The following is a 24,134-nucleotide window of genomic DNA, read 5'->3' as shown; positions in this document are numbered from 1 at the left end:
GGTGGATATTTCTTGCAATCGAATCTTTGGTTTGGCCAGAAATGTGAGAAGATTGTCGAACTCAAGGGTACAAAAGTCTCGCTAACAACCAGTTAAAGTTGCAGAGAAAACATTTGTTATTCATCCCCGCCAAGATACAAGTCATTTGAAACTAGTGACTGAACCTGACTTGTTCTTTCTTCTCTAAAAAAAACCCGACTAAAACCGGTTAATCTGTCGAAAGTCACTACAAGAAGGACATAACCTGCTATACAAACCCAAAGATCGAACACAACAAAACAGTCTCGTTCAACTTTTTGTCACTTATTTCTTTTCTCTATATTCCCCTGAACAAACTACATATACAACACATTCTACCTCCAACCGAGAGCTCTTTTCGTGACTAAAACTGAGTTATGGTTTCTGAAGTAGATTCAATCCTACATGAAGTAGCTGAGTGATTTCTTCTTTCTAGATCCACCTTCTCCGTAGAGTTCGTTCCATTGTTGAAGCCCTGTCATGTTCACCGATTCTGACGAGACGCTCGCGCACACCTGATTCAACACCAAGGGACAACGGTTACAGTTCTCTGAGACTGAGTGTGACATGAAAAAAGAAAACAAAAACCAAGCATAAGTAAATCTTACCTGCTCATGTGCGTATCTGAAATCCTGCATGTTTAAAGCTCTGATATCAGAACTTCCACTTAGAGCTGGAGGAGCTTTACCTTCAGCCAAAGCAGCATCTCGCTCCTACCATCCAATAATATCCCCTCATAAACATATATTATATTACAGTGAAGTTTACGCATGATAATGTGTGTGTATACACAGAAAACTCACATTTTTTTCTTTCTCCAATATCTCCTTGATTGGACGGTGGGCAGCAGTTACACATAGATTCTGCGCGCACCCGAAAGAAAATGACAAGGAATATGAGTATTATTTTGCATTTACTATCATTTTGGCAGATTATAACAAAATATAAAGGAAATACTAGGGATTTACCTTAAGATCGCTTCCAGAATATCCATCAGTCATACTAGCAACTCCATCAAGATCAACATCAGGGGACAAGTCTTCTTTTGCAAGTATAACCCTTAGTATCTTTGCTCTATTCGGAGCATCTGGTAGTCCAACCATCAACCTGCACGATTCCATACCACAAACGTTTCACAACCTACAACGTCATGTCAATTTGACAAAAAGCAGTAGTCCAACAAGGAAGCCACTTAAAATTACCTACGGGGCAACCGTCTAATGACCGCCTCATCAAGGTCAAAAGGCCGATTGGTGGCTGCGAGAACCAGAACACGTTCCTTCTCCTTTGTCCTTAGACCGTCCCAATTTATCATGAACTCGTTTTTCATCTTCCGCATGGCCTCATGTTCCCCCGGGGTTTCTCTTCGGCCTAGCATGCTGTCCACCTACAAGACCATAAAATATTCTTAAGATTGCCAGTGCTTTGATTACAAGCAACATTCACTGAAGATTTGACCATGAAAAAGTACCTCGTCTACAAAGATAACGCTAGGGGAAATTTTACTGGCCAGCGAAAAGACAGCCTTGACATACTTCTCACCCTCGCCAAACCACTGCAGAATGAAGAACACAAGTTTGAACATGAGAGTCCCTACTTAGGTCGGTAGAGTTCAAATTTTCAGGTATTCTGTTACCTTAGATGCGATGCTGGACATTGAGATGTTGATGAAGTTAGCACCAGCTTCCGTTGCCACTGCCTTCGCAAGCATAGTCTTTCCCGTTCCAGGAGGTCCAAATAGAAGAATTCCTTTACAAGGCTGCATAGAGAAGAACAAGAGCAGCGCTGATTAGGAAACCACCAATGCACATGTCAAAACACAATTATCTTATATTTTCCTAACAACTAAAATGAAGGAGAGAAGACATTTGAGGAAAGTCAAATTATCAGCCAGTATAACTAATATCAGCGTTACTCCAAAGAAATCATGGACATGTATACAGGCACACTCAATTAGAAGTTGAGCCCTTCATACATCTGTAATAAATTCAAGGCAGGACCTAGTAAAGAATTATGGGATATTTCTAAAACCTAAGGCAGAGAAGAGAACCACCTTTGTTAATTGCCCCTTGCAGAAAAGTTCAGGCCGCTGTAAGGGAAGCATAACCAATTCCTTTAAGGTGTCTTTGACATTCTCAAGTGCCCCAATGTCATCAAATGTAACACCAATATCACTGGGCGGAATAACGTCACTTAAAAGCCTCTTCTCAAACTCATTTTCTGTCACAACGTCCTGAAATCAACAGAGAAAAATTCAACAGGTGTTATATGATAGAGCCATTTCCATAATGTGAGCCAGTATGCAAATAATTTAATTTATTCCAAGACAATTTGCTAACCTTGAGAGAATACTTTAAGCTCGTAGATTCATTTAGAAGAGCCTGTAAAACTCCAATTCCAAATTCTATGCTGCAAGTCCAAAGTTCACATTCAGTACTGAAACTGATATATAAGAGCAGTAATGCACAGGGACAAGCTACCAATTACCTATCAAGAGACAACACAATCCTAGTATCTGGATCAGCATCAGGGTTACGCTTTATATGGTCACTAAGAGCCCATCCAACGATCTTTTCTGCACCTGAAGTAGAAAGTCAAAGTCAAGTTTTTAGAAAAGCATTCCATTGTCAATTCCTTCACATTCCAGACCATTGTGCCGAACAAAGGGAAAACATACTGTCGCTTTGAAGTGTGAGATCCTTCATGCACAGCGTCTCAATTCCTTCACATTCCAGATCACATCGTCCCAGCACCTGAATGAAGATGCAATAATCGATTCGTTCTTAAAAACTTCTGTAAAGCCCCTGTTTTAAAATAGGAAATGGAATTGTGCCTTATGGAAAACAGGTAACCTAGTACACCAGAGAAGAAGCAAGCTAGTCTAGAAGGTATGCTATCAATATTTGCTATTCTAGCAATCAAGATTTGAAAGAAGAGGAAAAATAGAGGTAAAGGCTTTTACGAGCAGCCAAAATGCCACAGATTTAATAAAGCCAAATATGCAAATGAGTGCATCTAAGAAAATTAAAGATTTCTCACTGGGATTGAAATATGATTGCAGTCTGATATTTCCAGGCATAAAATGCTCATGACCTTTTTCCAATTACATACTAAATCCACGAAGACAGCTAAAACATATCCCTACCATATATTCAGAGGAAAGACATACCTTGCGCAAGTGACTGAAATTAGCCTTCATTTTCAGAGTCTCAGCATCACGATCTAACTGATGGTTCAAGGATGTAAGAAGATCCTCATCCTGGGATTAATTACTCCATTAAGTCTATGGTTTCTTTGACAGATATCAGACGAGAATGCTTATGTCTAGTAGAACATAGTTACAAACCTGTGGCATGTAAATAGTAACTCTATTCTCAAAGAGCTTCGTTAGAAGTTTCGTTGCTTTCGGGATTTCCTTGCCAAGCTCACGTAATCGTCCAATGTCCTGGGAATATTAAGCAAAGGTAACATTAGTCCCACCACCAAATAAGAGAAGGAAATAATCTGCGAATTCGCACTAGCCAGTTGAAACAAGAATAGCTGGATCAAATATGCTAGAGGCTTGTTTCAAAGGTGCATGCAGAGCTAAGGCGGCTAGAAAACAGAACAGATGAGAGTTAATGTCAGGCATAAATGAGCATGAACAGGAAAACAAAGTCAAGACATAACGGTCATAAAGAAAAACTAGCAGAAGAACCCGGAAAACATGCATTAAGTGGTAAAAGAAAATGGCCATTTGCCTCAAGAATGACTATACTAATCTTGTTATGTTAAATTTTCCTACTTATGAAACAAAAAAGAGGAGAGGGCGTTGATTTACTGGAAAAGCTAAGTCAAGAAGAGCAGTTTGGTTGCCGCCGAACTTGGTGAAAAATAGACCTCCAGGATGAGCCTGCAAAAGAGATGAAAATAAATGAGCTAGCTATGGATTCGAAACCGAGAGTAACAAGTAACCAAGTCGAAGTAAAATGTGCTCACATTACAAAGATAATCAATTTTATATCGATCCTGACTCCTGAGACTTGTTTTATTTGCAATTAATATCTTTTACAATTACAAGAAGTTTACAGAGGTCATTTTGAAAGACCGACTACCCTAACAAATGACATAGTGCCTAACACTTACACTCTAAAATATTTGAATGGTTAAGAGTATTTATCAGGACGAATCAAGTAAACAATTTCGTGAACACACAATATTCAAAGTCTACTTCAACCTATGAAATACGGAAAATGCAGCAGCTAGAATGGTCACAAACAAACAATTGGTAGTGATATAAATGCCTGAGAAACGCATAAAGAAAAAAAGAATCACACTTATTTGCCCTAGGACATCTTTCTATTTAACTAAATGAGCTCAATGCATGCAATTAGGGAAAACGCATTGCACAGTAGATACCTTCTCCTTGCGATTATCAGTGTGTGTCTGTGAACCGATCACAATAACGTTTTCAGGGAGATGTTCAAGTCTGCTTTTAAACGCAGAGTACGAATCGGAATTTCCAACGACAAACTTCTCAGCATCTTTCAAAAATAGAATAAACGGACAAGTTCTGCTCTCATCATGGACAACCTGGAACGAGATAAAGATATAAACATATGGAAAATATAAGACCCAGAACAAATTTATCACTTTGCAACTGAGAGAACAAGTACCTCAAACAATGTGTTAATAAGCAATTTATCCAGATCCTCAGAACCCGACCTTTCGAAACGAAGATCAGCAGCTATAGAAAAGAAACAGAAGAAACAGCTTGTGAGACAAGAGCTACGGGGGACCAGTAAGCAATGCACTACGGAACAAGAAGTACCATTGCAGAAGAACCCATGCCCCTTTTCACACAGATCACCAAGATCCACTCCATCAGGTATGGGCTTATCAAATCTAACACCCACTTTTTTAGCTGAAGTATTCTTATCAAAAGCTAAAACAACTTTCCCTTTACTCCCAGAAGGAGGACCCCTGAATTAAATTTAAGTTAAAAAGTGGATCATTGAACTATGGAGAGAATGTATAAAGGCAAGAGAAAAAATTCAGAAGATATTTCCTTAAGCCTAGCGCAAAAAAAAATGCAGAAATATATTTAGAATAACATAAAAGATAGGAAACAGATGTATACTTCTTGGATGTAAGTATAGTAATATCAATAAACTTTTCCTTTCTAGTAAAAGAAGATTCATTCTACACCAGAACCGACAAGCATTCAAATTCGTACTATATAGAAGCTACTATCAGCTGCCTCAATCAGAACTATCATAAGAAGCAAACCTATAAATAGATAGCCCCTGATGCAACTTAGCAGCGGAGAATCTGACCCTGTCACCTGCAAGTGTTTTCTTCTCATATGAATTATCATCAACCAGAAATCTAAGAGTATTGAAAAAGAATCTTCTGTAAACAATTTAAAAGGGCATGCCTTTCTTCATAGTACGATTCACTGGAGTTCTAAATGAACGAGGTAAAGTCCTCGCCTCCAACTTAGGCTGTGAGTCTGGACAAGAAGAAGCCGTAGGAGAAGGGCTAGACACATCTCCTTCACCTGCTGACAAATCCGAGCTTTTCCCCCGATCAGTGAGTTCAAGACACTGACTTGGACGCGTACATGATTTGTCAGAAGCAAGTCCATCCTTCAGTGACTCAACTTCCTTAGCACTCAGAGCCTGCAGGAAATTGCATAACGGATGCACCAGGAATTACTTCTGGTAATTCAGACCCATAGTCAGGGAAACAGACAAATAATTGTAGATGGAAGTATTTCCGTCTTGTTAAATATCAAGCATATCATCATTCTTTTCATCTAACTAACATTTACTCGTCACAAAAACAGCTTAGACATGTATTTAAGAAAAATCATAACATCTTACCCCCAAAATAGGATGGCTGTCAAATATAAGCAATTTCGCCTCGAAGTAATTGGCAAGTGCTTTAACTAGCATCTCTTGGTATATTTCAGATCCTGCAACAATTCCAGCCAAATAGCAAAAATTATGTTGCCGCTAGAAGACTACAGGAACCACACACGCAAAATACCACAAACCTGCGGGACCAGAAAGCAATATCCTTGGATTCAAAGTGGTCAAGTCGGAGGCATACTTGGCATATTCTTTTTGCTTCAGATGTATATGTGAAGCAGCTATCAAGACATTCTTTGTATTCTCACTGCAAAAATAAAACAATCATCTTACTGTAAACAACTTACAGTACCCATTGCAAAGCCCAAAATACCAAAGACAATAGAAAAAATGATTTGTGTGAAAGACTGCAAAGGGAAGATAGACCTCTAATATTTTCCAACTCAAATACGGATAATTCACGATAATTCAAAGTTCAGAGGAAACCAAAAAACCAAAAGCAAAATTTGACCTTAAAATTCTATGATGATAATAAACAGATTCTTAGTGAAAGATTCCCGTACACATATCTTGACTCTGCATAAGTACCCGAACAAACTCAATATGAATTGGTCTTATACCTCAAATAATAGGGAAAATTTTTGAATGAAACTTCCAAACTTTTGCCTTCAACAACACCAGCTTGAATGTCTTCTCTGAATATTGTAGATCGTAGACCATTGCCTGATGTTGAAGCTTGTTCCGAATTTCTCCTCAACTCGTATTCATATAATATCTGATACCAGCTTTGTTAATATTATGCTAAATAATGTTGATGACACCAGGATCGCAGAGAAACATAGAGTAATTACCTCCATTTTCGAATTTTGGTCCTGGCTGCTGATTGCTCCACTATCTGCAGCTTTATCACTTCGATTATTAACAGGAAAATTCACTTCCATGCCATCAACTTCAAGCTCTGCGCCATCTTGGACCACAGAAGTAGCAGGTTTATCTGGCGCTTGGAGGCTCTTACTGGATGCATGACTTGATAATTTCAAACGAGATAAGTCCTGCCTAAAGCTTGAAAGCGATGCCAAAACTGAAGCCCCTATTACAGCTGACGTATCTCCTGCCCTTCTCTCTGACTGTAGAAATTTCGCTGCAGGCTTCTGAAGCCCACCACCTTTAACTACAACATCAGACATTTTCTGAAATATCTGGACAGAAATTAAGGGGAAAACTTACGTGTATCCTCACATGACAAACAAATTACGAAAAAAAAAAATGGGATGGCATAAGGATACGAAAGCATAGTTCGCAAGTGAACCAAAAACCACTTCGTCACCAGACTCTAGAAAACGTTTGAAATTCTTCTTGACAACTGTTCCGTTATAGAGCACAGATCCCTTGCTTCCTGTGATCTCTAGAACAGCTACACCACTGCTTTCGGGCTGAACATGTCCACAAATAATGAGAATACATACTGCACGTACATATTTAAGGAGTTCACGTATCTCCACAAACAACAAAAACGTAGAAAAACCATAGAGAATAGGCAGGCATGGCTAAGCAAGTGTATTACTGAATTCTCTGAAAGAATAATATATCTCAAAACCTTATATGAATGCGGATGTCTGAGCGTAACTTTTAAGGGAAAAAATACCTGATGTCTAGTGATCTTGCACAGTATTCCACTGGCTGTCGGGTCTCTTATAGTGAAGTTGCAGGTTCTACTAGAACCAATGCTAAAGATTGATGTATATATGCTAAGGTTTGGATGCTGAAATTCATAAGTAGCTCAGTTGTTAGGATAAAGACAAATAAAGCTCTCTTTTACTTAACTAGTAATTTGCTCCATTCCATGGAGGTTTAATCAACCTGTCCAGACTGTGAAAGAAGTTTACACCACGGTTTCTGAGAGTTAAATCGATTCGGATACTTATTCCATCCAGAGAAAGAAGTGATTGGCTTCTCTACCAAATTCGGTGTTGAGCCTAGAAAATGACATTCAATCCAAGAACAAAGAAGAATTGACCAAAAAGATCAGACTCGGGAGGTTCACATATTCGAAAAGGAAGACGAACAATTGAAAGATTTACTAAGAGCAAGAGTGACGAACCTTCGGCAACAGGTGGTGGCGCCGTTGTAGCTGCCGCGGAGGACTCAATCTTGGCGTCTCCGGAGACGGGAGCGGCGTCGCATTCACCAGAAACTACCGGAGGCAGCGTGCAGTTGTCCTTGGACGTCTCCTCCGGGACCGTCTGATCACCAGCTACACCCGCCGGCTTCTCGACACTGGCGTCGCCGTCTTCTAACTGAAATGAAAAGGGAAATCGCCAAAATTCAAACCGGAACCCTCCACAAAGCACGGAAAGGGTATTTGATGGAGAAGAAGCGTCTTTGATCAGAAACCTTTTGGCGCTTGGGTGATTGGGGTTTATCTTCGGAAGAAGATGGAGATCGCTTGCTGCTGCTACCGTTGGGCGTGGTGGTGGTGGTGGTATTGTTGCCGGAGAGGTCTCCGCTCCGTCGCGTTGACACCATAACTCTTCTTCTCTGCTTCTTTTTCCGATTTTTCAATCAGTAGACTTTCCGATTCTTCGATGGTTAAAGAATCAATGCGAGAGGTGAATGGGATTTTGAAAGAAAGAAACGAAGAAATGAGAGAGTATATATGTAAATTGTGTATATATATATACGGCTTCTCTCGGTGGGAAAAATAAAAGTAATTAATAATGATAAGAAACTATGATGATGACATGTAAAAAGAAAGTGATAACTGCCTGGATACACCAACTTTCATTATTGTAGACGAACCGGTTAATCACTAGATTTTAAGATTAAACTTAAACCGGATTAATAGTCGGATCGTCATCATCAACCCGGCTTTTAGGTCGAGCCTGTCCATGTGTCAATAAAGATTCAAAACTCAGCTCGATACGAACTTTCTTCTTCCGAAAATGGCGCCGCATGATCTTCGCCGTCCTTTCAAGCGACGACCTATCTCCGATCAACAAAAACGCCGAGAACTTTCCCTTCTCCGCCAGTCTCAGAATCGCTCCGACGCCCAGCAGCGAGCCCGAAACCTCGCCTCTTCCGTCATCTCTCTCCAGTCCTCCTCTCTTGATGTCGACCCGGAATTACTATCTGAATCCGTGTCTGACCTCGATGCTGGACACGAATCGGAATCGAGTAGCTTTGACGTCCGCCAATCGTCTAGGCTCAGAGGACCTGAGGCTCGCAAATGGTTCGCGAGGCAGCTAATGCTGCCCGAGTGGATGATCGACGTTCCTGATAATCTGAGCATAGATTGGTAATGCTCTCTCTGAAATTAGCCATTTTGTCCTCTATAAACTTGTCATTTGGTTTACCATTTCGTAAACTCTTTGTAGGTATGTGCTAGCAAGACCAGCTGGGAAAAGGTGCTTTGTAGTTTCAGCGGATGGAACAACTGTTAGCAGATTACGCAATGGATCCGTCTTGCACCATTTCCCTTCTTCGTTGCCTGGTGGTGCCAGGAAGAAAGGTGCTTCTGGCCCTGCACAGTCATATTCAATACTAGATTGTATATTTCACGAGGTAAATGATTCTTCTTCTTCTTCTTCTTTCCCCTTCTTTCTCGCTGATTTATCTGTTTGTCTCTGTTCCTGTTCTTACTACGTGCTCTGTTCCTGTTTCATGTAGTCGGATCAGACTTATTATGTGGTTGATATGGTTTGTTGGAGGGGTTACTCGCTTTATGAATGTACAGCAGAGTTCAGATTCTTTTGGATGCAATCAAAACTTGCTGAGACAGGTGCTTGTGATCCGCCTTCCTTTTACCACAAGTTCAGGTTCAGTGCAGTTCCTTTTTATAACTGCGACCAAAGCGGACTTCACTCGGCTTATACAGGATCATTACCTTATGTCAAGGATGGATTGTTGTTCTATAACAAGTAAGTGCATCATTGCATCTCTCCTACATGCCATTTATTTTGCTGCAGTTTCCATCTTTCTTTCTCATAGTGTCTGCTGTGTGTATTAAGGCTTGTAGTTGCGAATCAGTTTTTTTTCTTGTTAATCTAGTGCAGGCTTATTGTAAGTAGTCTAAGCGCTGTGAAGTTAACTGTAGCTTTTCCCACTCAGCAATTGACCTTAAGTCAGTTAGTTGAGAGCGGAAGTTCTGAAGGGTAGTCGTGGGAGGTGCGTAGAGGGAATTCTGGTTGTTCTAAGGTTTTGGTATCAGAATATATGATTATGATGGACGATCATTATATTTGAAAGAGGACAGTTTTTTTTATAGTCTGCTCTATGAGTGTTATTATACTTTGTTGCTTCATACTCGTGGTTTATCATGATGTCAATGTCTTTGACCACGTAATCCCATTGGTCTAGTACTCTTCTTTGACAAATTTGATGCCATTTGTTTCTGGCCAACTATTATACGGCAACATCTCCCCTTTCCCCACTAAAGTTCATGTAATACTCGCAGGCATGGACATTATCATACTGGGAATACTCCTCTGGTGTTGATATGGAAGGATGAAAGGTGTAGTCAGTATGTCATTGATACAGACAACAATGGAGTAGTTCCAAACCAACAACATGTAAGTGGAATTGACATACATATACATCTCATGGTTTTTCATACAAAGTGTTTAATGTTATACTTCCATTAACGAAGGCCATTTTAACATATATTCTCTCTGTAACTTGTAAGTGCAGATCGTCTTGGAGTTGCAAGATGATGGTAAAATTGTAACATCAGATGATCCGCCCGTACCAGTTGGTTGCTTGAACGCAGATTTTGTAAAAGAGGTATGTTCAAGATATATAATAGAGGGATCTGACGGAGTCTATGAAGTATACTAGTTAGTGATGTTGTTTAGTGATTCCTTATTTCTAGGAGACTAAGACCAACAGATCCCTCTAGCTTGGTACTGCTTTATTTTCTAATAGACTCCATGTATCGGTTATGACAGATTGAATTTACATTAGCTTAAGGATGCTTTCTCACTATGTGTGCTTCTTGCCATGTTGAATATTACAGTCAGGACTGTCTGGAGGAAGCCTTATTCGCTTTGCCATTGGCGATGGAGGTCTGAACTGTGTGGATGGTAGATTTGAGAAGGCGGATTTGCAATATATTGGTGTGTCAAATCGAGCCCGAGCTTTTGCTGATAGCTATTCCAAGGTTGGTACTCTCTTTCTTTGCATATTGCTTTCGAACTTTAGTGGAATCATTTTATGAAATTGACTCGAGCATTTACGATCCATCTTGCAGATCATGTTTCAATATATTGCCCGACATACTCCCCTGAAAGTTGAAGATCTCGCATCAATGATTTCATATGAGAACTAACAAGAGAAGTCCCTTGAAGTAGATATGTCCGATTGAAGAGAAGAGAATAGAAAGAATGATGTTGGTGTGTTGTGTTTTATGCAAACAGAGAAAAGCAAATGTTGAGAAGTTTTTTGCCACACTTTGGCTTCTCAAACGCGGTTATTACGACAAGAATTTGTTCCATGAAAAATGAGAAGAAATCCACTACTTATTATCTTGTCTAAAGGGCAAATCCCTGCAGCTAAATAAATCAACAAATATTGTCCAAAATAATTGTGTAAAACCTATTTAGAAAGAAAAGAAAGAACCAAAAAGGAAAACTATGTAAAAAAGAAAAATCATGAAGCTGATGTGTAGGGCTCGCAGCTATCGTGAATGCAAGCCAACACATCTTTGTAATCTCTAGAGATGTTGAAGGAGTCATGCACTTGGCCATTGCTGCTCTTCTTGTACTCAAAGAGAAGCGATGAGTGATCCGTAGCAGTCAACTTCACAAACCCATAGTCATAGTCTCTGACCAAACTCCATTTAGGAGTCAATGAGCTAAAGGGAGACAAGTGACTTCCTGCACCACCAACAACAACGTGAATGGTTCCTTGGAAAGTCCCTGAGTAGTGATCCTTATCATTGTTCACACATTGACTCTGCAATATTAACAAAAAAAAAAAGTTGAAAGACAGGCACATTGATAGGACGGAGATAAGAGTATTCATTTATGATGAGATCGAACCTCATAAATGGGGCATGTTCGCTCATAGTTATGGACATGTCCGTAGAAAGCAAGGTCTACTTTGTACTTCTGCCACAGTTTCTGAAGGCTTTCTCTTCCCATAGGCTCTTCAAAGGTTCCTTCTTGGCCATACCAATCATTGGTGGAATAACCGAGGACACGATGAGCGATAAAGATGAGCCAAGGCTGAGTCTTTCTATCAACTGAGGCAAGGCAACGCTCGATGAATTGGTATTGCTCTGTGCCTTCTCTCCAATCGTGTTCAGAGTCTGCAACACAGAAGCGGAACATTCCATAATCTGCAGAGTACCTGCCCATTCACAACGAAATCTATAAGATATTGTTCAGGAACTTGCAAGAATACGCCAATGGTTTTACAAACTTTACCAGAATTTAGCTCGGTTCTCAGCAGGAAAGTAGAACATGGTCTCTGCAGGAACACCACACTCTCCTCCGGAATCTTTACCGGCATAGAAAGATCCTGTGTCTGGCCAGTCACGCTCGTGGTTGCCACTGAAGTGAAACAGAAGTAACTTAGCCTACTGCAAGCGTAGAGGAGAAAAACAATGATAAAGCTTTACTTCTTGACTCACCTCGCAATCATGTAGGGAACCTTAGAAGCGATGGGTTCAACTTGAGCTGTGAACTGATCCCACTGGGAGATGTATCCATTTGAATAAGTGAGATCTCCAATGTGGAAAACAATGTCAATGTTCTTCAAGTCCTTGATGAGTTGGTCAGTTGTGTTGAGGGAACCGGGCTGATAATCATTGTATTCATTCGTGCCGTCTCGCTCTCCCTGAAAACATATTTCGATAAGAAAGTGGCCACTTGAGATAATAGTCCAAGGGTAAGCCAAGACTGCAATGGCTTAAACAAGACAGTACCTTGCCCATGTCACCAAATATTATGACCCGTTGTAACGAGTCTTGTCCAGTAAAAGGAGAGGAAACGAAGGTGTAATTCTTGCTCCAAATTGTCGAGCCATTGACCAATTCATGGCCTAGCCTGTATGTGTATCTGAAAACCAAAGGATTGGAAGTTACAAAACTGTACTAGTGTTCTTGGTTTAGATGAAAAAATCAGGCAAGATTAAAGATGTCATACTCGCGGTTTGGCCATAGTTCTTTCAAGAAAGCGGTATGGAAGAAACCAGGATCGCGCCAACCAACGCCTCGAGCAGGATCACCTTTGTATAAAGATCCAGATGAAGAATTTCAAGATGTTCCAGAATTGTTGCATAATAAATCATAAAATCACAATGAAAATAAAGGAAACAGGACATACCACACATGCTGTTTCTGTTGAAGGTTATAGTTCCAGCTGGTGATCTTCTACTTGGAAGTCCCTTGGAACTCCATTCAATGAACGGAACAGCCTCGTTTATGTTGTAACCACTCGTCCATGTTACAGTCATCTATCAAAAACTCAAAATAAGCATGTTTTAGTGATAGATACCAAGTAAAGCTGCTACGCATTTCAAAGTTTGTATCTTTCTCAATATCCAAGGCCCTTGAGACAAGTTAAGGAGAAACTTACTTCGTCCCAATTCTTGGTTAATGCAAGACGTGGGTAGACAGGTGCTTTAGGATTGACGAAAGCTACAGGATTCGAAACCGCGAGCAGTTTTGGCTGTGGTAATCAAAAGATCAATAAGTCCACTTGATATTGTAAGTACAGTATACTAAACTTAAGAAAAGTAAAGTCAGCCTACATTTCCAAGTCCCCCGGAAAACAGAGCAAAGGAGACATCAGCTCTCTGATTGATAATCTGGAACTTGAAAATCACTTTCCCGGACTTTGTATACTCCGGATCATTCTTTGCATACATGTACTGGCAAAAAGAAAGAAAAAAGGAATGTTATCAGGAGATCAAAATCTAGAAACCACAGGTCAATATGTAATATAAAATAAAAAAAACAAAAAAACAAACCTTGATGGGAGATGAGCACATGTAAGGAGATCGCTCTTTGCCATTTGTTGGCCAACAGGTGGATGAGCTAACAACAAAGACGAGTTCATTAATAAAGGCATAAAAGCCCCATCATATTCACAATCAAACCAAACACAGTGTTGTAGATGGAGAAACACACTCGAATTTTGCTGGAGAGAAAACTCCGACCCAATCGTCTGAAGTGGGCTTGGGATTGGAGATAGCAACTTCTACCCATTCAGTATCTTCACCCTGTAGATGTAGATTCCAGGATATAATCAAGACTGACATCAAAACCAATCGATTTTTGAAAGTTTGGTTCTTGGTGAGATCAAGAAGAAATATTCCCTCAGTTAAAAACGGGTAACTCAGACTATCATACAACAATCTAGCACTAAGAAAATTAGTTTCTTTCATCTCTTGAGAGTATAATATATATATGTGTACCAATCTCCAGAGAAAAAACTAGAATCAGACAACATATCAAGGAAGAGAAAAATGAATATGAAGCAATAAGTTTTGGAACCTTTAAACCAAGAACTTGAGGGGAAGCGTGAATGGCGACAGAAGAGTCCAAAGCAAGACTTGTTTGATAAACGTTAATCTGAGCCAGTGGCTGATCTCCGCGTCCATCGTTGGCGTGACCAAAACATAAGTTCGAGCTCAGCAGTCCGATGAAACATAGAAGCGGAAGCAAAAGCCTAGCCATGATTGCTTCGTTGTGAATAATCAGAAGCAGAACCCAGAAGGGAATATTTATAACTTATAACAGTAAATATATGGGAATCTTCCTAAACTAATTCATATCTATCAAACACTCATGAAGTTATCTAAAAATCTAAAATGTATCTCTATGAAAGACTAAACAGAGAATATTCTTAGTTGATAATAACAGTTCTCTTTTTTTTTAGTTCTCATGATAATAGAAAGTCTAATCAGTCTCTAATTTTCATGTTGTAAGATCTTTTATTCTCAAATTATAAAAGTCTAAATTCTGTTGAGAATAAGATCTTTACAACTTGATTTAAATTTTCAGAAAAACTTATTATTATTTCAGAAAAATAAAAAGATATTTAATTTTTTTAAAGAGAGAAAAGGAAAAATATAATTAAGAGAAAAAACAGAGATATCAACCAAAATATAAGATTTTATGATTTGCAGCAAGTCCGGCGGATTGTAAAATTTGTCAGTCTTTTAGTCAAGATTTTATGATGTAAATGGTTCAAAAAATTTCCGGTTTTGTAAGGCAAAATCGTCCCGGTTAGTGTCCGAATGGACCTGTTATACGAGTCTGTTTAGGTTAGTTTGCGAATTTAGTTTTAACGGGTTTAAAAAGGTTGGCCCATTTAGGTTGGGTTTTATACCATTCAGACCCGTTTAAAATTTTTTTTTTTTTAAATCACAGACGTCGTCTTTCTGCTTCTTCCTTCTCGTCACCACAACAGAAATCGTGAATCAAAAAAAATTCAAAACCCTCCTTCCGATTTTATTTCTGGCGACTTATTTTTGTGGTAACTAAGGCAGGTTTCTCTTGGGATTGTTTTCTTCTTTTGATTCACGCTAAATCGATTCCATTTGAGTGAAGAATTCTGTGAATTGAATTGTAGTTTGCCTCTGCAATGCTATGTTTCTGATAAGATTAAGGTTACTGATAGCCAATGTATAATAATTTCTTATGCGCATGGGTCTCTCAGGTTTCGCTTCTTTTTCTATGTAGCTGTGTTAAGTATATTCAATGGATCTCTGCGTCTTCCCTTTTTTAGGTGTTAATGAATGTCTTCGTGCTACTGATTAGATTTTGTGACTCAATTACTGTTCGAGATTTTGATTCGTTTTGAGATTAGAACCCTTTTATGCAGATTTAGCCTATCGATGCTCTACCAAATCACTTAGCTAGTTCGATGTTATTGGCAATGGTTGTTTTCATGATTTTCCTATGCCTTGTGAAAACTTGATGCCTATGCCTTGTGAAGATAACAGTGTGGAGCATCACACCGTAGCTTCAAAGGCCTATTCGAATCCGTTTACACAAATAATCGGTTCACACGAAGATGTCCATGGAAGAGACGAAGAAGAAGAAGAAGAAGAAATCATCAACAAAGAGCGAATTCGAGTTCTGCAAGGTATGCCGATTGCATCACGACCAAGGCCCACGCCACAAGTACTTCCCTCGCCACAAAGACTCCCTCTCTGCTTTCCTCGATCGATTCAGATCCAAAGTAGCCGACGTCAGATTCTTCCTTAAGAACCCTAGCGTTCTACGCCCCCAAGAGGAATCACAAAACCGTGTATGGTGTGTCTTCTGCGATGAGGACATTGTCGAGCTCGGTAGCTCATTCGCCTGGTATGGAATTCCCTTTTGACTGTGTTCATTCGTCCATTTTTGGTTCTATGCTTGGCTACTCTCTTCCTCTCATGATAATAGTACTTTCTTTATCAGTTCTAAGGCAATCAATCACTTTGCAAGTCCCGATCATCATAAGAATATCAAGCAATTTCTCTGGAAATATGGCCCGGCAATGGATTGCATAGATGATTTCCTGATTTCAGAAGCTGATGTAGCTAAGGTAAGCATCAAGTTCTTAAAGATTATTCTCTTCTTCTGTGTAACAGTTCCCAATTGTAGCAGTGGCAAGGAAACATTATATCTTGTCTTAGTACCTTTTTTATTCGTTGAATTCTCTAATGAAACTCTATATATGTTGGATGCAGTGGGGGAAAAAATGCAAGGCGTTGAGAAATAAAGGGTCATGTGGACAGCTTTCCGGGACATCTAATGATATCCACAATAAACTTGAGTTTGAAACTATGGATAGAATTGAAAAACCATCTGCACAACATATAAATTCAAATCACCCAAATGATGTTATGCCTTTACTGTATAATACGAATGAGTATCAGATATCAAATTCAGAGTTTCCTGGAGTTGCACATTATGGTTCACATCTGAACGTGAATGCTTCTCATCTCCCTCTATATGCTGATCCGCTGAGACATCTACCAGGTATCTTTTGTTTGACTCCGAGCTCCATATTCTATCAGTTTCTAAGTGTATAACAAGATGTATATAATGGTCTCTATCAATTCTATTTGCTAGGGAACGAGTTTGGCGAACATTGCATTGCTTTTACAGGCAAGGATTACTCCGGCAATGGTAACTATTGCACCCAAGAGGTGGGTTTCAGTCATTGTAACAATTCATATTGCTGTTTATTTAAATTCTGGTATACAAGATTTTATCGGCTTCTCTAAAAAACCTTGGTGCATCTATATGCTGGTACCTCTTAAGTTCATACGGATGATTCCCTGGCATAGAAATTTTGGTTGTAGGCCATGCTTTTCGTAAAGCTTATGGGTCATAACTTTCTCTTGGTTTCAGGAATTTCTTATGTCTTATATGCGTAATTTTGACACAGAACGATTTTTCTATCTATGATGGGTACTTCAGGTGGAATGAGTCATAAAAAAGTATGGACTGAGAAAATACGTTTGTGTGATATTTTATTGTCAAAGTTGCATCACTGTTTGGTCTATATTTTTCATCTGTTTAGTGACATCTTGGATTCCCTCCGGAGATATCTTCTTGTTGTTCAAGTCCAGACTTTTATATGAGCCTATGACTGACATTGTCTTTATCTAGAATTATCAGATGCGTCAGGATAAGAAACAAATTGAGGGCAGTTACAGTTCTCCAGGTAGGTGTCTACTTGATATTCAGATTTGACCTGCGTTTGTGTCAATTTCATGATTAGTGCTTCATCATCTAGTTTTTAGAATTTCATTAATGTAGCCAGTCTGATTTGCATTGATTTAGTGGCGTGAGTCTTTTTCCTTTTTATTTTTTTTTCTCAGGTGTGGTTGGAATGTCTAGCATTTCTTCCTCACATTCCAGCGATGATAGCGGGAACGTTCACTCTGGAGCTCCTCCTCCGTGGCTAAATGTAAATGATGGGAATATCTCTAGTGTTGAACTAAACCAATCAGAAATGACCAGATTTCAGGAAAAGAGGCCTGTAAAGACTTGTAAGCTGAACCCTAATAGGGTTGGCGCTGCATGGGCTGAAAGGAGAAAGATGGAGATGGAGATGGAGAAGAGGGGACAGGCAATGAGTAGCAACACTGATGCAGACTGGCTTCCAAACTTTGGTCGAGTTTGGCAATCAGGCACTCGTAAAGAATCTAGGAAAGAATTTGAGAAGGAAAAACGGAAGTTAGTCAAAACTGAAAGCATCTCTGTCGAATCAGAACCAGTCCAAATACAGCCGTACATTAGCAAACGAGCGGTAGGTTTTGCCTTTGTGGTACCAAATTACAAATGACTGGTTTCATGTGTCGTGATTGATATCTCTCTTAGTCTCAAATGTGTCTTCCTTTCAAACTCCTCATTTACTCACAATAATATATGAATATTGCTTTTTTGGTTACTGTTTTTAGTTTTGCTTTGAGAAGTACATCTCAATGGCCTTATGTGTATACAATTGCAGCGAAGAGAGAAGAGTAGTGAGTGATGATTGTGGCTGACATTCGAAGGGGAAACAAGTACGGACGACGGATCATTCATGTAGAAATTGAATAGTCCCCTTTGCTTAGGATGCTGCTCAATTGTATCTTGTTTTTCATGTCGAGCTGTGAAATGTGATACTCTTTTGAAAGTAGTGTAAGAAAATGGATACGATTTTGTTTTTGTGCGGGAATCCTAAAGGGTGAAAGTTTCACGAAGCTTATGCAGTAATAAAAATATATCATTGAGAAGGCCGTTCTGCTACTATCTGATCTTCCCTGGTTCTTCGTCTTAAAAAAAAAAATGTATATCTTCCCGTCTGATGTTTCTTGTTCTGCGAGAGATAAAAATGAAACAAGTCGTGTTTGGTGCATAGATTATGGCCATTTCATCAAGCTGTTTCCGTTTTCTACTTAGGACACAGTTGGAATAACATTTCTACAAAACTCTAATAGCAACTATACATTGAATGTGGCTTATTTGAAAAATATGTTTTCCTACACTATTATGAGACAAAGACGCTGAAGTGGATTAGATGTACAAAATTTTGCTAATATCTGATCAGGGCTGTTTCTAGTGAGCAAAACCTAGATGCATTTGATTGACCCTTGACCCTAAACTGCCAGAAATTTCCTTTAGCTGAAACCTGATTCTCCTGGCACAAGAATTCCCAGGAGAGCCACTTCTCAACAGTCCTGTGCACATCATGCACGAAAACATCTGTTGTTGAGTTGCTTCTTCCTTTTCTTGCTAACACAGCTGCAGTGTATATACTCCCCATCCTACCTGGCGCCTCTAAGTCATCCCCACGTGGCCCATCAACAACGATAACATCCCATTCGATGTCGTGTACTTCCTGTGGCAAATCCCTCAGTTTCAGTTTGCAGTCTGATGAAACTTGATTATTCATATTTGGTGCGCATGCGGGGTTAGCTCGGGCATGTCGAAGTAGCTTGTAAGCGTTTTTCACTTCCATATGATGGTACTTCAAGCTGTAGATTCTTGTGTTGTTGGGATTCACTTCATCTTTTGATGTCATTATCTTTGCAGGCTCATCTTCTAAAATGACGGTAATGCCTCTAGTGTTGATCAAAGATAACATGAGGAATTGAGGTGCAAACCCGAAAACAAGAACGTTGCAAGGGGATCTACGAGTAACGGTATCTGATAAAAGCTTGAGTTCCTTTTCCGTGAGAGCTCTCTGGCTCGCATTAGCCCTGATCTGTTGACTGGACTCAGCAGGACTCGAGCGAAATGTGGTGGAAGAGAAGGGCCGAGAAGAAACAGAGGATGAAGACTTGAAAGAAATCCGAAGGAGTCGAAGAACAGAGAGGCTTGAAAGAAGAAAGATAAGAAGAGGTATGAGTTTACGCACAGTGAATTTTGGCATCGTGATCTTTGATTCTCGATGGTGTTTTGGATTATCAGGTGAGGAAGGAGGTGAGAATCTAAGTAGAGGATTGAGAAAAGGAAGTGAAGTTTGATGAAGTTGTGGAGGCATTATTACTACTATTCTCAACTTATTTTTCAATATCATCAGGTTCTCAAAAAAGATTTTTGTTAATGGTATCTCATCTTTGTGGTTTTAAATGATCAACAATTATGTATTTGTGTCACCTTCGAGTGAATAACAAGGAAAGGTCGTGTTGATTCTGTTCCAAGATTCTCTCACTCTTCTTTTCTTTTCTTTTTCTTGTTGTCATGTCATTTGCTTGTTAGTTTGGGTTTACCTAATATCATTATTATTATTATGATTAAATCTGTCATGTTGCAAAGATATTGGCCAAAAGAAATAAACGTGTATCAATGTGATTGCGACATGGTGAACAAGTTTGGTGAATTGGTTGGTTCCATGATACTCTTGGGGTGGAGTTTTTGGTCGTGGATCATCGGAGGCTAAAGTGTTAATAATGTAAAAAATCTTTACCAAATCAGTGATTGGGCCTTTGTGTTGATTTTTTTCCTTTTTTTCTTTGAGCTCAGAACCTCTCTGCAAACACACATTCCACATGTAGTGATTTAAAGCCCACTATAATTTTTTAACATTTTGTTTCAAAACATTATAGTGGGCTTTAAATCACTATGATCAACAAAGTAAAACTTCCATTTTTCCAAGTTATTATGCTTCTTAATGACAAAATGTAAAATTTTCATTTTCATTCTTTTGTCGTTGTTTATGTTCCTTAATGATAAAATGTAAAACTTACAAATTTCACATGATTTATATACAGAAATGTAAACTTAATGACAAACTGTAAAATTTTCATTTTTCGTTGTTTATGTTCCTTAATGACAAAATGTAAAACTTACAAACTTCACACGATTTATATACAGAAATGTAAACTTTACATACTAACGATACATGTACATAATATAAATACATTTGACCCGACATTAAAACTAAAAAACAAAGTTAGAAAGAAGAATTTTTTGGTGTGTGGTGAAGAAGAATCAGTATGAGGCAATATTTATTCATCGCAGCACTCGTAGGCTTAAGCGTTATCCTTGTGGTGGCCATAAGCTACTTGCTTTATAAATTGTTTTGCTCTGCCTCCCACCAAAATCGGATACATCCTGGTAATCCGTAACTATTTCTATTATCATGTCTAAGCCTAATTTATGTTTTTTTTTTAATGGATTTTTTATGATGAAACTTTTAGATTAAGTACTACCCCTTGTATCTTTATACCGTGAAATTTGATTGCAATAAAATTATTTCAAATTAAGCTCGTCTTATAATCCATTACACCGTGCGCGTTCAGATTCTTTCAGAGACTGGGATATTGCAACCCAATTCTCATACATATTTCATTGACATATTACATATTTCATTGACATATTACATATTTCATTGATATATTACATATTTCATTGATATTTCAACTTATAAGTAAAAAGCAATTCGTTTTTACTCTGTTTCTTTCAGAAGTAGAAAAAGCTCTGTTTAAATCTACTGGTTCGATTTGTTGTGTCAATAACCAATATAAATAAGCTCTTGAGGTATTCGTTTTGTAAGTTTCTTCACCATAACTAACAATAGAGTGAAAAATAAACAGTAACATATATTAATTAGAATGCAATTACCGGAGAATGCAATTTGTGAACAAATGTTTCCTCTTTTGTGTATCTGAACCAAAAAAAAAAACAAAAACTATGAAGTGCCTTCTTCAAACAACAAAGCTGTAGCTACCTTTCTCCATCCTCCCAGGTTATCTGCAAACATGTAAAACCAAAGATTATAAGAGTTGATCCCAAATTACAAGAACAAGCTAAATCCACCTTTTACTTGGCAAATCCCCATTCATATCTATACACCAGTTGCATATCATCATCCAAATATCTTCGATTATGCAAATTCGCTTAAAATGCCAGTGCAATGTTCATGATTGAACCAAAAAATCTATTAGCAGTTTCGATTAAACCTTTTATAGATATCTTGACTCGACACTGAAATGACAAAAACCAACAAAACTCTTGAATTTAGAAGACTATCACCAATACTTGAACCAAACCAACTTCAATTCAATGAGTTTTCTTGAATACTCATAAACAATAGTACAATACTATCTGATGTCACCGACGATATGCAAATGCAAGTAATTTTCTAGTATATACAAAACCCTCCAAAGAAATTAACCTTTTTTACTGTCTTTCCAAACAGAGGAAAATGGTGAAGGGGAGTGACCTAAGTGGCACCGACGATGATGTTGTTAATCGGAATAAAGATGAGCTTCACAAAGAAGCCCACGAATCCCATTACTACGAACCCGATGGCTGTACGGACCGCCACTTTCGTGAATTCTACAACCAAAAGCAACTCACAGAATCAGATCACACTCTTCATACTGCAAAACATCAACACGGATTTCTCTGTTCAACATACACAGATCTTCCCATCCGGAATACAGAAAAGACAGATCCATAAAATTAGACGAGATGAAAACACACAGATCGCACATGCATAGACACGAATTGCAAATTAAGAAAAAGGGAAATCAAACGCAGAATCCGTTATACCGAGCTCGTTCAATCCCTGGAATAAGAAGGAAGATAGAACAATAAGGTAATACCTTTGCGATCTGGCTTGTGACAACGCTTAACGAGGCGAATACTGTCCTTGGCGAAGTCTCTAAGAGGATCGACGACGGAATCGATGGCATCCATGGCGCTTTCTTTCTTTGACGACAACGACGACTTCTTTATTTTTTTTTCTCTGTCTGTTGGTTTGGTACGAAGAGAAATAAACTCGGATAAAATTAATGCAAAGAGATATATATACAGGCTGAATTAAACGGAGAGAAAAAATAACGTCACATGGATATTCAAGAGCCAATCACAGACCGAGTCCTGATTAATGTACGCCATGTCAGCAAAGTCAAAACTACACAGAGCTGAAATTGTATTTTAGGCCCAAGCCCACTAAAAGAATTGTGACTTCTTGTTATATTACCAGACAAAAAGAAGAATGTTTTAGTTTTCATTCTTTCTCCTACAACAACACTAAGAAGAATGTTTTTATCCTCTAAAATTGTTTCACTTTCAGTTTTCCATGCTAAATATTAACATTTGGAAGTTGTGTAACACACATCATCTATAGCTCATCAATTGAAAAGGCTCATATGAAGGACAAAACAAACACTCATAATGTCTGAGTAGCGACTTTGTACTGCAAACATCTATATATTGTTACAAAGGGAAGAAAGAAGAGAAGAGAAGAGAGAAGACTAATCCATGGATTCAAAGGTTGGAGCATACCAACCGAGGTCGTCGATGAGCTTCTTCATCCTCTCTTCTTGTCCCTTGGAGTCACCAAAAGCAGTGGTGAAGGGATACACAAAGGTGACCTTAGTGGCCATACACCTGTAAGCAACCACATCTTGCTTCACCAAAAACTCCATCACATCTCTGCTGAATCCTCCTCCTTCTATCTCTGCCTCCAAATATCTCCCTGCATATTTTTTTTCTTGTGTGTTATGATGATCCTTACTCTCATTTCTCCATGGCTTTAGTCATTAATTAACACACACTACAAACAATTATTGTACTTAAATTGGGGCAAAATGCTTATCTTTGTCTCAAAACAGTCACTTACCGTAAGGGGTATCTTCAATAACCACAAACTTGGGATTCTTCTGGGTCCTCCCTATTGCTTCTTTCAATTTCTGCAATCGAATGAGTGTGTTGATTCTCGTGTCACTTATAATCACTAAAAGTGAGAGGAAGTGTATAGTGAAAATGGGAGAAATAGACCTGAATTGGATCCTGTGTATCGGTTTCTGGGATCGTCAATGGGAATGAGAAGGAAGATGAGGTGGGATTCGTCGATACGCATCCTGGGTTCGTGGAAGGGCAAGGCCTGATTTTGCTACAACAGATGAGAAAAACGTAGAATTTAGCATAACACAGCGAGGGAAAATGAGAGAGATAAAGAGAGAGAGAGAAGAGGAGGAACAAACCCATTGAGAAGACCGGTCTGCACGAACTTGGATTGAGTGAAAGGAGTAGTGAGAGGCTGAGAAGAGGAGAGAGAAGGGATGGCTAAGGCAGGGGAAGAGGAGGAGTTTAGAGAGAGAGCAAGCGCAAAAGAGATTAGCTTTGGTAAGAGAGAGCTTGGAGAAGAAGAAGAAGAAGAAGGAGAGACTTGTTGTGTTGTTGTTGTTGTTGTTGGGGTTTTCAGTGAACACAAGAGCTTGGTGCTGAAGCTGGTTCTCGGCCGTTGCGGGAGGATGAGTTGCAAATTGGCGACCAAAGTCATGTTTTTTTATGGGTTACTCTCTTCTCCTCCAGATACTTAA

At 38.9% G+C, this 24,134-nt stretch overlaps 7 protein-coding genes across 12 annotated transcripts; 2 read left to right on the top strand and 5 right to left on the bottom strand.

Moving 5' to 3' along the window:
* Positions 1 to 92: 92 nt before the first annotated feature.
* LOC18029830 lies at positions 93 to 8,479 on the bottom strand. 2 transcript variants are annotated; one of them, XM_024148944.1, is made up of 28 exons: positions 8,265 to 8,479; positions 7,972 to 8,167; positions 7,731 to 7,846; positions 7,516 to 7,632; positions 7,157 to 7,303; positions 6,722 to 7,069; positions 6,491 to 6,645; positions 6,056 to 6,177; positions 5,883 to 5,974; positions 5,435 to 5,678; positions 5,287 to 5,341; positions 4,829 to 4,980; positions 4,674 to 4,744; positions 4,417 to 4,590; positions 3,839 to 3,910; positions 3,365 to 3,463; positions 3,188 to 3,277; positions 2,696 to 2,771; positions 2,506 to 2,599; positions 2,358 to 2,427; positions 2,072 to 2,251; positions 1,655 to 1,777; positions 1,490 to 1,573; positions 1,221 to 1,405; positions 987 to 1,125; positions 822 to 881; positions 627 to 731; positions 93 to 533 (listed from the first exon to the last, which is right to left on the bottom strand). In XM_024148944.1, exons 1-28 carry the CDS (start codon positions 8,394 to 8,396, stop codon positions 420 to 422), a joined length of 3,612 nt encoding a protein of 1,203 aa, XP_024004712.1. In that variant the 5' UTR covers positions 8,397 to 8,479; the 3' UTR covers positions 93 to 419. The 2 variants fall into 2 exon arrangements, with proteins under 2 accessions (XP_024004712.1, XP_024004713.1); XM_024148945.1 differs by lacking the exon at positions 8,265 to 8,479 and having other exon boundaries at positions 7,157 to 7,335; positions 7,972 to 8,169.
* A 295-nt stretch (positions 8,480 to 8,774) lies between these two features.
* LOC18029829 (snurportin-1) lies at positions 8,775 to 11,374 on the top strand. Its single transcript, XM_006413312.2, has 7 exons — positions 8,775 to 9,165; positions 9,245 to 9,431; positions 9,537 to 9,787; positions 10,324 to 10,438; positions 10,557 to 10,649; positions 10,882 to 11,025; positions 11,116 to 11,374. Exons 1-7 carry the CDS (start codon positions 8,813 to 8,815, stop codon positions 11,191 to 11,193), a joined length of 1,221 nt encoding a protein of 406 aa, XP_006413375.1. The 5' UTR covers positions 8,775 to 8,812; the 3' UTR covers positions 11,194 to 11,374.
* On the bottom strand, positions 11,336 to 14,635 carry LOC18029828 (probable inactive purple acid phosphatase 24). The gene is made up of 12 exons (XM_006413311.2): positions 14,365 to 14,635; positions 13,999 to 14,090; positions 13,839 to 13,905; positions 13,620 to 13,739; positions 13,445 to 13,537; positions 13,193 to 13,322; positions 13,013 to 13,094; positions 12,793 to 12,925; positions 12,499 to 12,704; positions 12,293 to 12,418; positions 11,906 to 12,215; positions 11,336 to 11,819 (listed from the first exon to the last, which is right to left on the bottom strand). The coding sequence occupies exons 1-12, from the start codon at positions 14,545 to 14,547 to the stop codon at positions 11,514 to 11,516; spliced, it is 1,848 nt and encodes a 615-aa protein (XP_006413374.1). The 5' UTR covers positions 14,548 to 14,635; the 3' UTR covers positions 11,336 to 11,513.
* A 615-nt stretch (positions 14,636 to 15,250) lies between these two features.
* LOC18030344 (TITAN-like protein) lies at positions 15,251 to 18,588 on the top strand. 4 transcript variants are annotated; one of them, XM_024150045.1, is made up of 8 exons: positions 15,251 to 15,358; positions 15,819 to 16,182; positions 16,279 to 16,405; positions 16,551 to 16,842; positions 16,936 to 17,012; positions 17,479 to 17,533; positions 17,691 to 18,121; positions 18,323 to 18,588. In XM_024150045.1, the coding sequence occupies exons 2-8, from the start codon at positions 15,890 to 15,892 to the stop codon at positions 18,344 to 18,346; spliced, it is 1,299 nt and encodes a 432-aa protein (XP_024005813.1). In that variant the 5' UTR covers positions 15,251 to 15,358; positions 15,819 to 15,889; the 3' UTR covers positions 18,347 to 18,588. The 4 variants fall into 4 exon arrangements, with proteins under 4 accessions (XP_024005813.1, XP_024005812.1, XP_024005814.1 ...); XM_024150044.1 differs by having other exon boundaries at positions 15,281 to 15,358; positions 15,812 to 16,182; XM_024150046.1 differs by lacking the exon at positions 15,251 to 15,358 and having other exon boundaries at positions 15,374 to 16,182; positions 17,488 to 17,533.
* A 141-nt stretch (positions 18,589 to 18,729) lies between these two features.
* LOC18030343 (protein IRX15-LIKE) lies at positions 18,730 to 19,840 on the bottom strand. The gene has a single exon (XM_006413309.2). The coding sequence runs from the start codon at positions 19,838 to 19,840 to the stop codon at positions 18,890 to 18,892; it is 951 nt and encodes a 316-aa protein (XP_006413372.1). The 3' UTR covers positions 18,730 to 18,889.
* A 1,540-nt stretch (positions 19,841 to 21,380) lies between these two features.
* On the bottom strand, positions 21,381 to 22,585 carry LOC18030342 (protein transport protein Sec61 subunit gamma-1). 2 transcript variants are annotated; one of them, XM_006413308.2, is made up of 3 exons: positions 22,410 to 22,585; positions 21,977 to 22,140; positions 21,381 to 21,552 (listed from the first exon to the last, which is right to left on the bottom strand). In XM_006413308.2, the coding sequence occupies exons 1-2, from the start codon at positions 22,501 to 22,503 to the stop codon at positions 22,025 to 22,027; spliced, it is 210 nt and encodes a 69-aa protein (XP_006413371.1). In that variant the 5' UTR covers positions 22,504 to 22,585; the 3' UTR covers positions 21,381 to 21,552; positions 21,977 to 22,024. The 2 variants fall into 2 exon arrangements, with proteins under 2 accessions (XP_006413371.1, XP_024005297.1); XM_024149529.1 differs by having other exon boundaries at positions 21,382 to 21,552; positions 22,025 to 22,140; positions 22,410 to 22,581.
* A 346-nt stretch (positions 22,586 to 22,931) lies between these two features.
* On the bottom strand, positions 22,932 to 24,120 carry LOC18030341 (thylakoid lumenal 17.9 kDa protein, chloroplastic). The gene is made up of 4 exons (XM_006413307.2): positions 23,796 to 24,120; positions 23,590 to 23,704; positions 23,432 to 23,501; positions 22,932 to 23,287 (listed from the first exon to the last, which is right to left on the bottom strand). The coding sequence occupies exons 1-4, from the start codon at positions 24,092 to 24,094 to the stop codon at positions 23,064 to 23,066; spliced, it is 708 nt and encodes a 235-aa protein (XP_006413370.1). The 5' UTR covers positions 24,095 to 24,120; the 3' UTR covers positions 22,932 to 23,063.
* Between the last annotated feature and the right edge of the window lie 14 nt (positions 24,121 to 24,134).

The sequence above is a fragment of the Eutrema salsugineum genome, unplaced genomic scaffold, assembly GCF_000478725.1.
Source record: "Eutrema salsugineum unplaced genomic scaffold, Eutsalg1_0 scaffold_1, whole genome shotgun sequence".
Taxonomy (NCBI): domain Eukaryota; kingdom Viridiplantae; phylum Streptophyta; class Magnoliopsida; order Brassicales; family Brassicaceae; genus Eutrema; species Eutrema salsugineum.
Note: the sequence above shows the minus strand (reverse complement) of the source record. Positions and strands in the feature narration are given on the sequence as shown.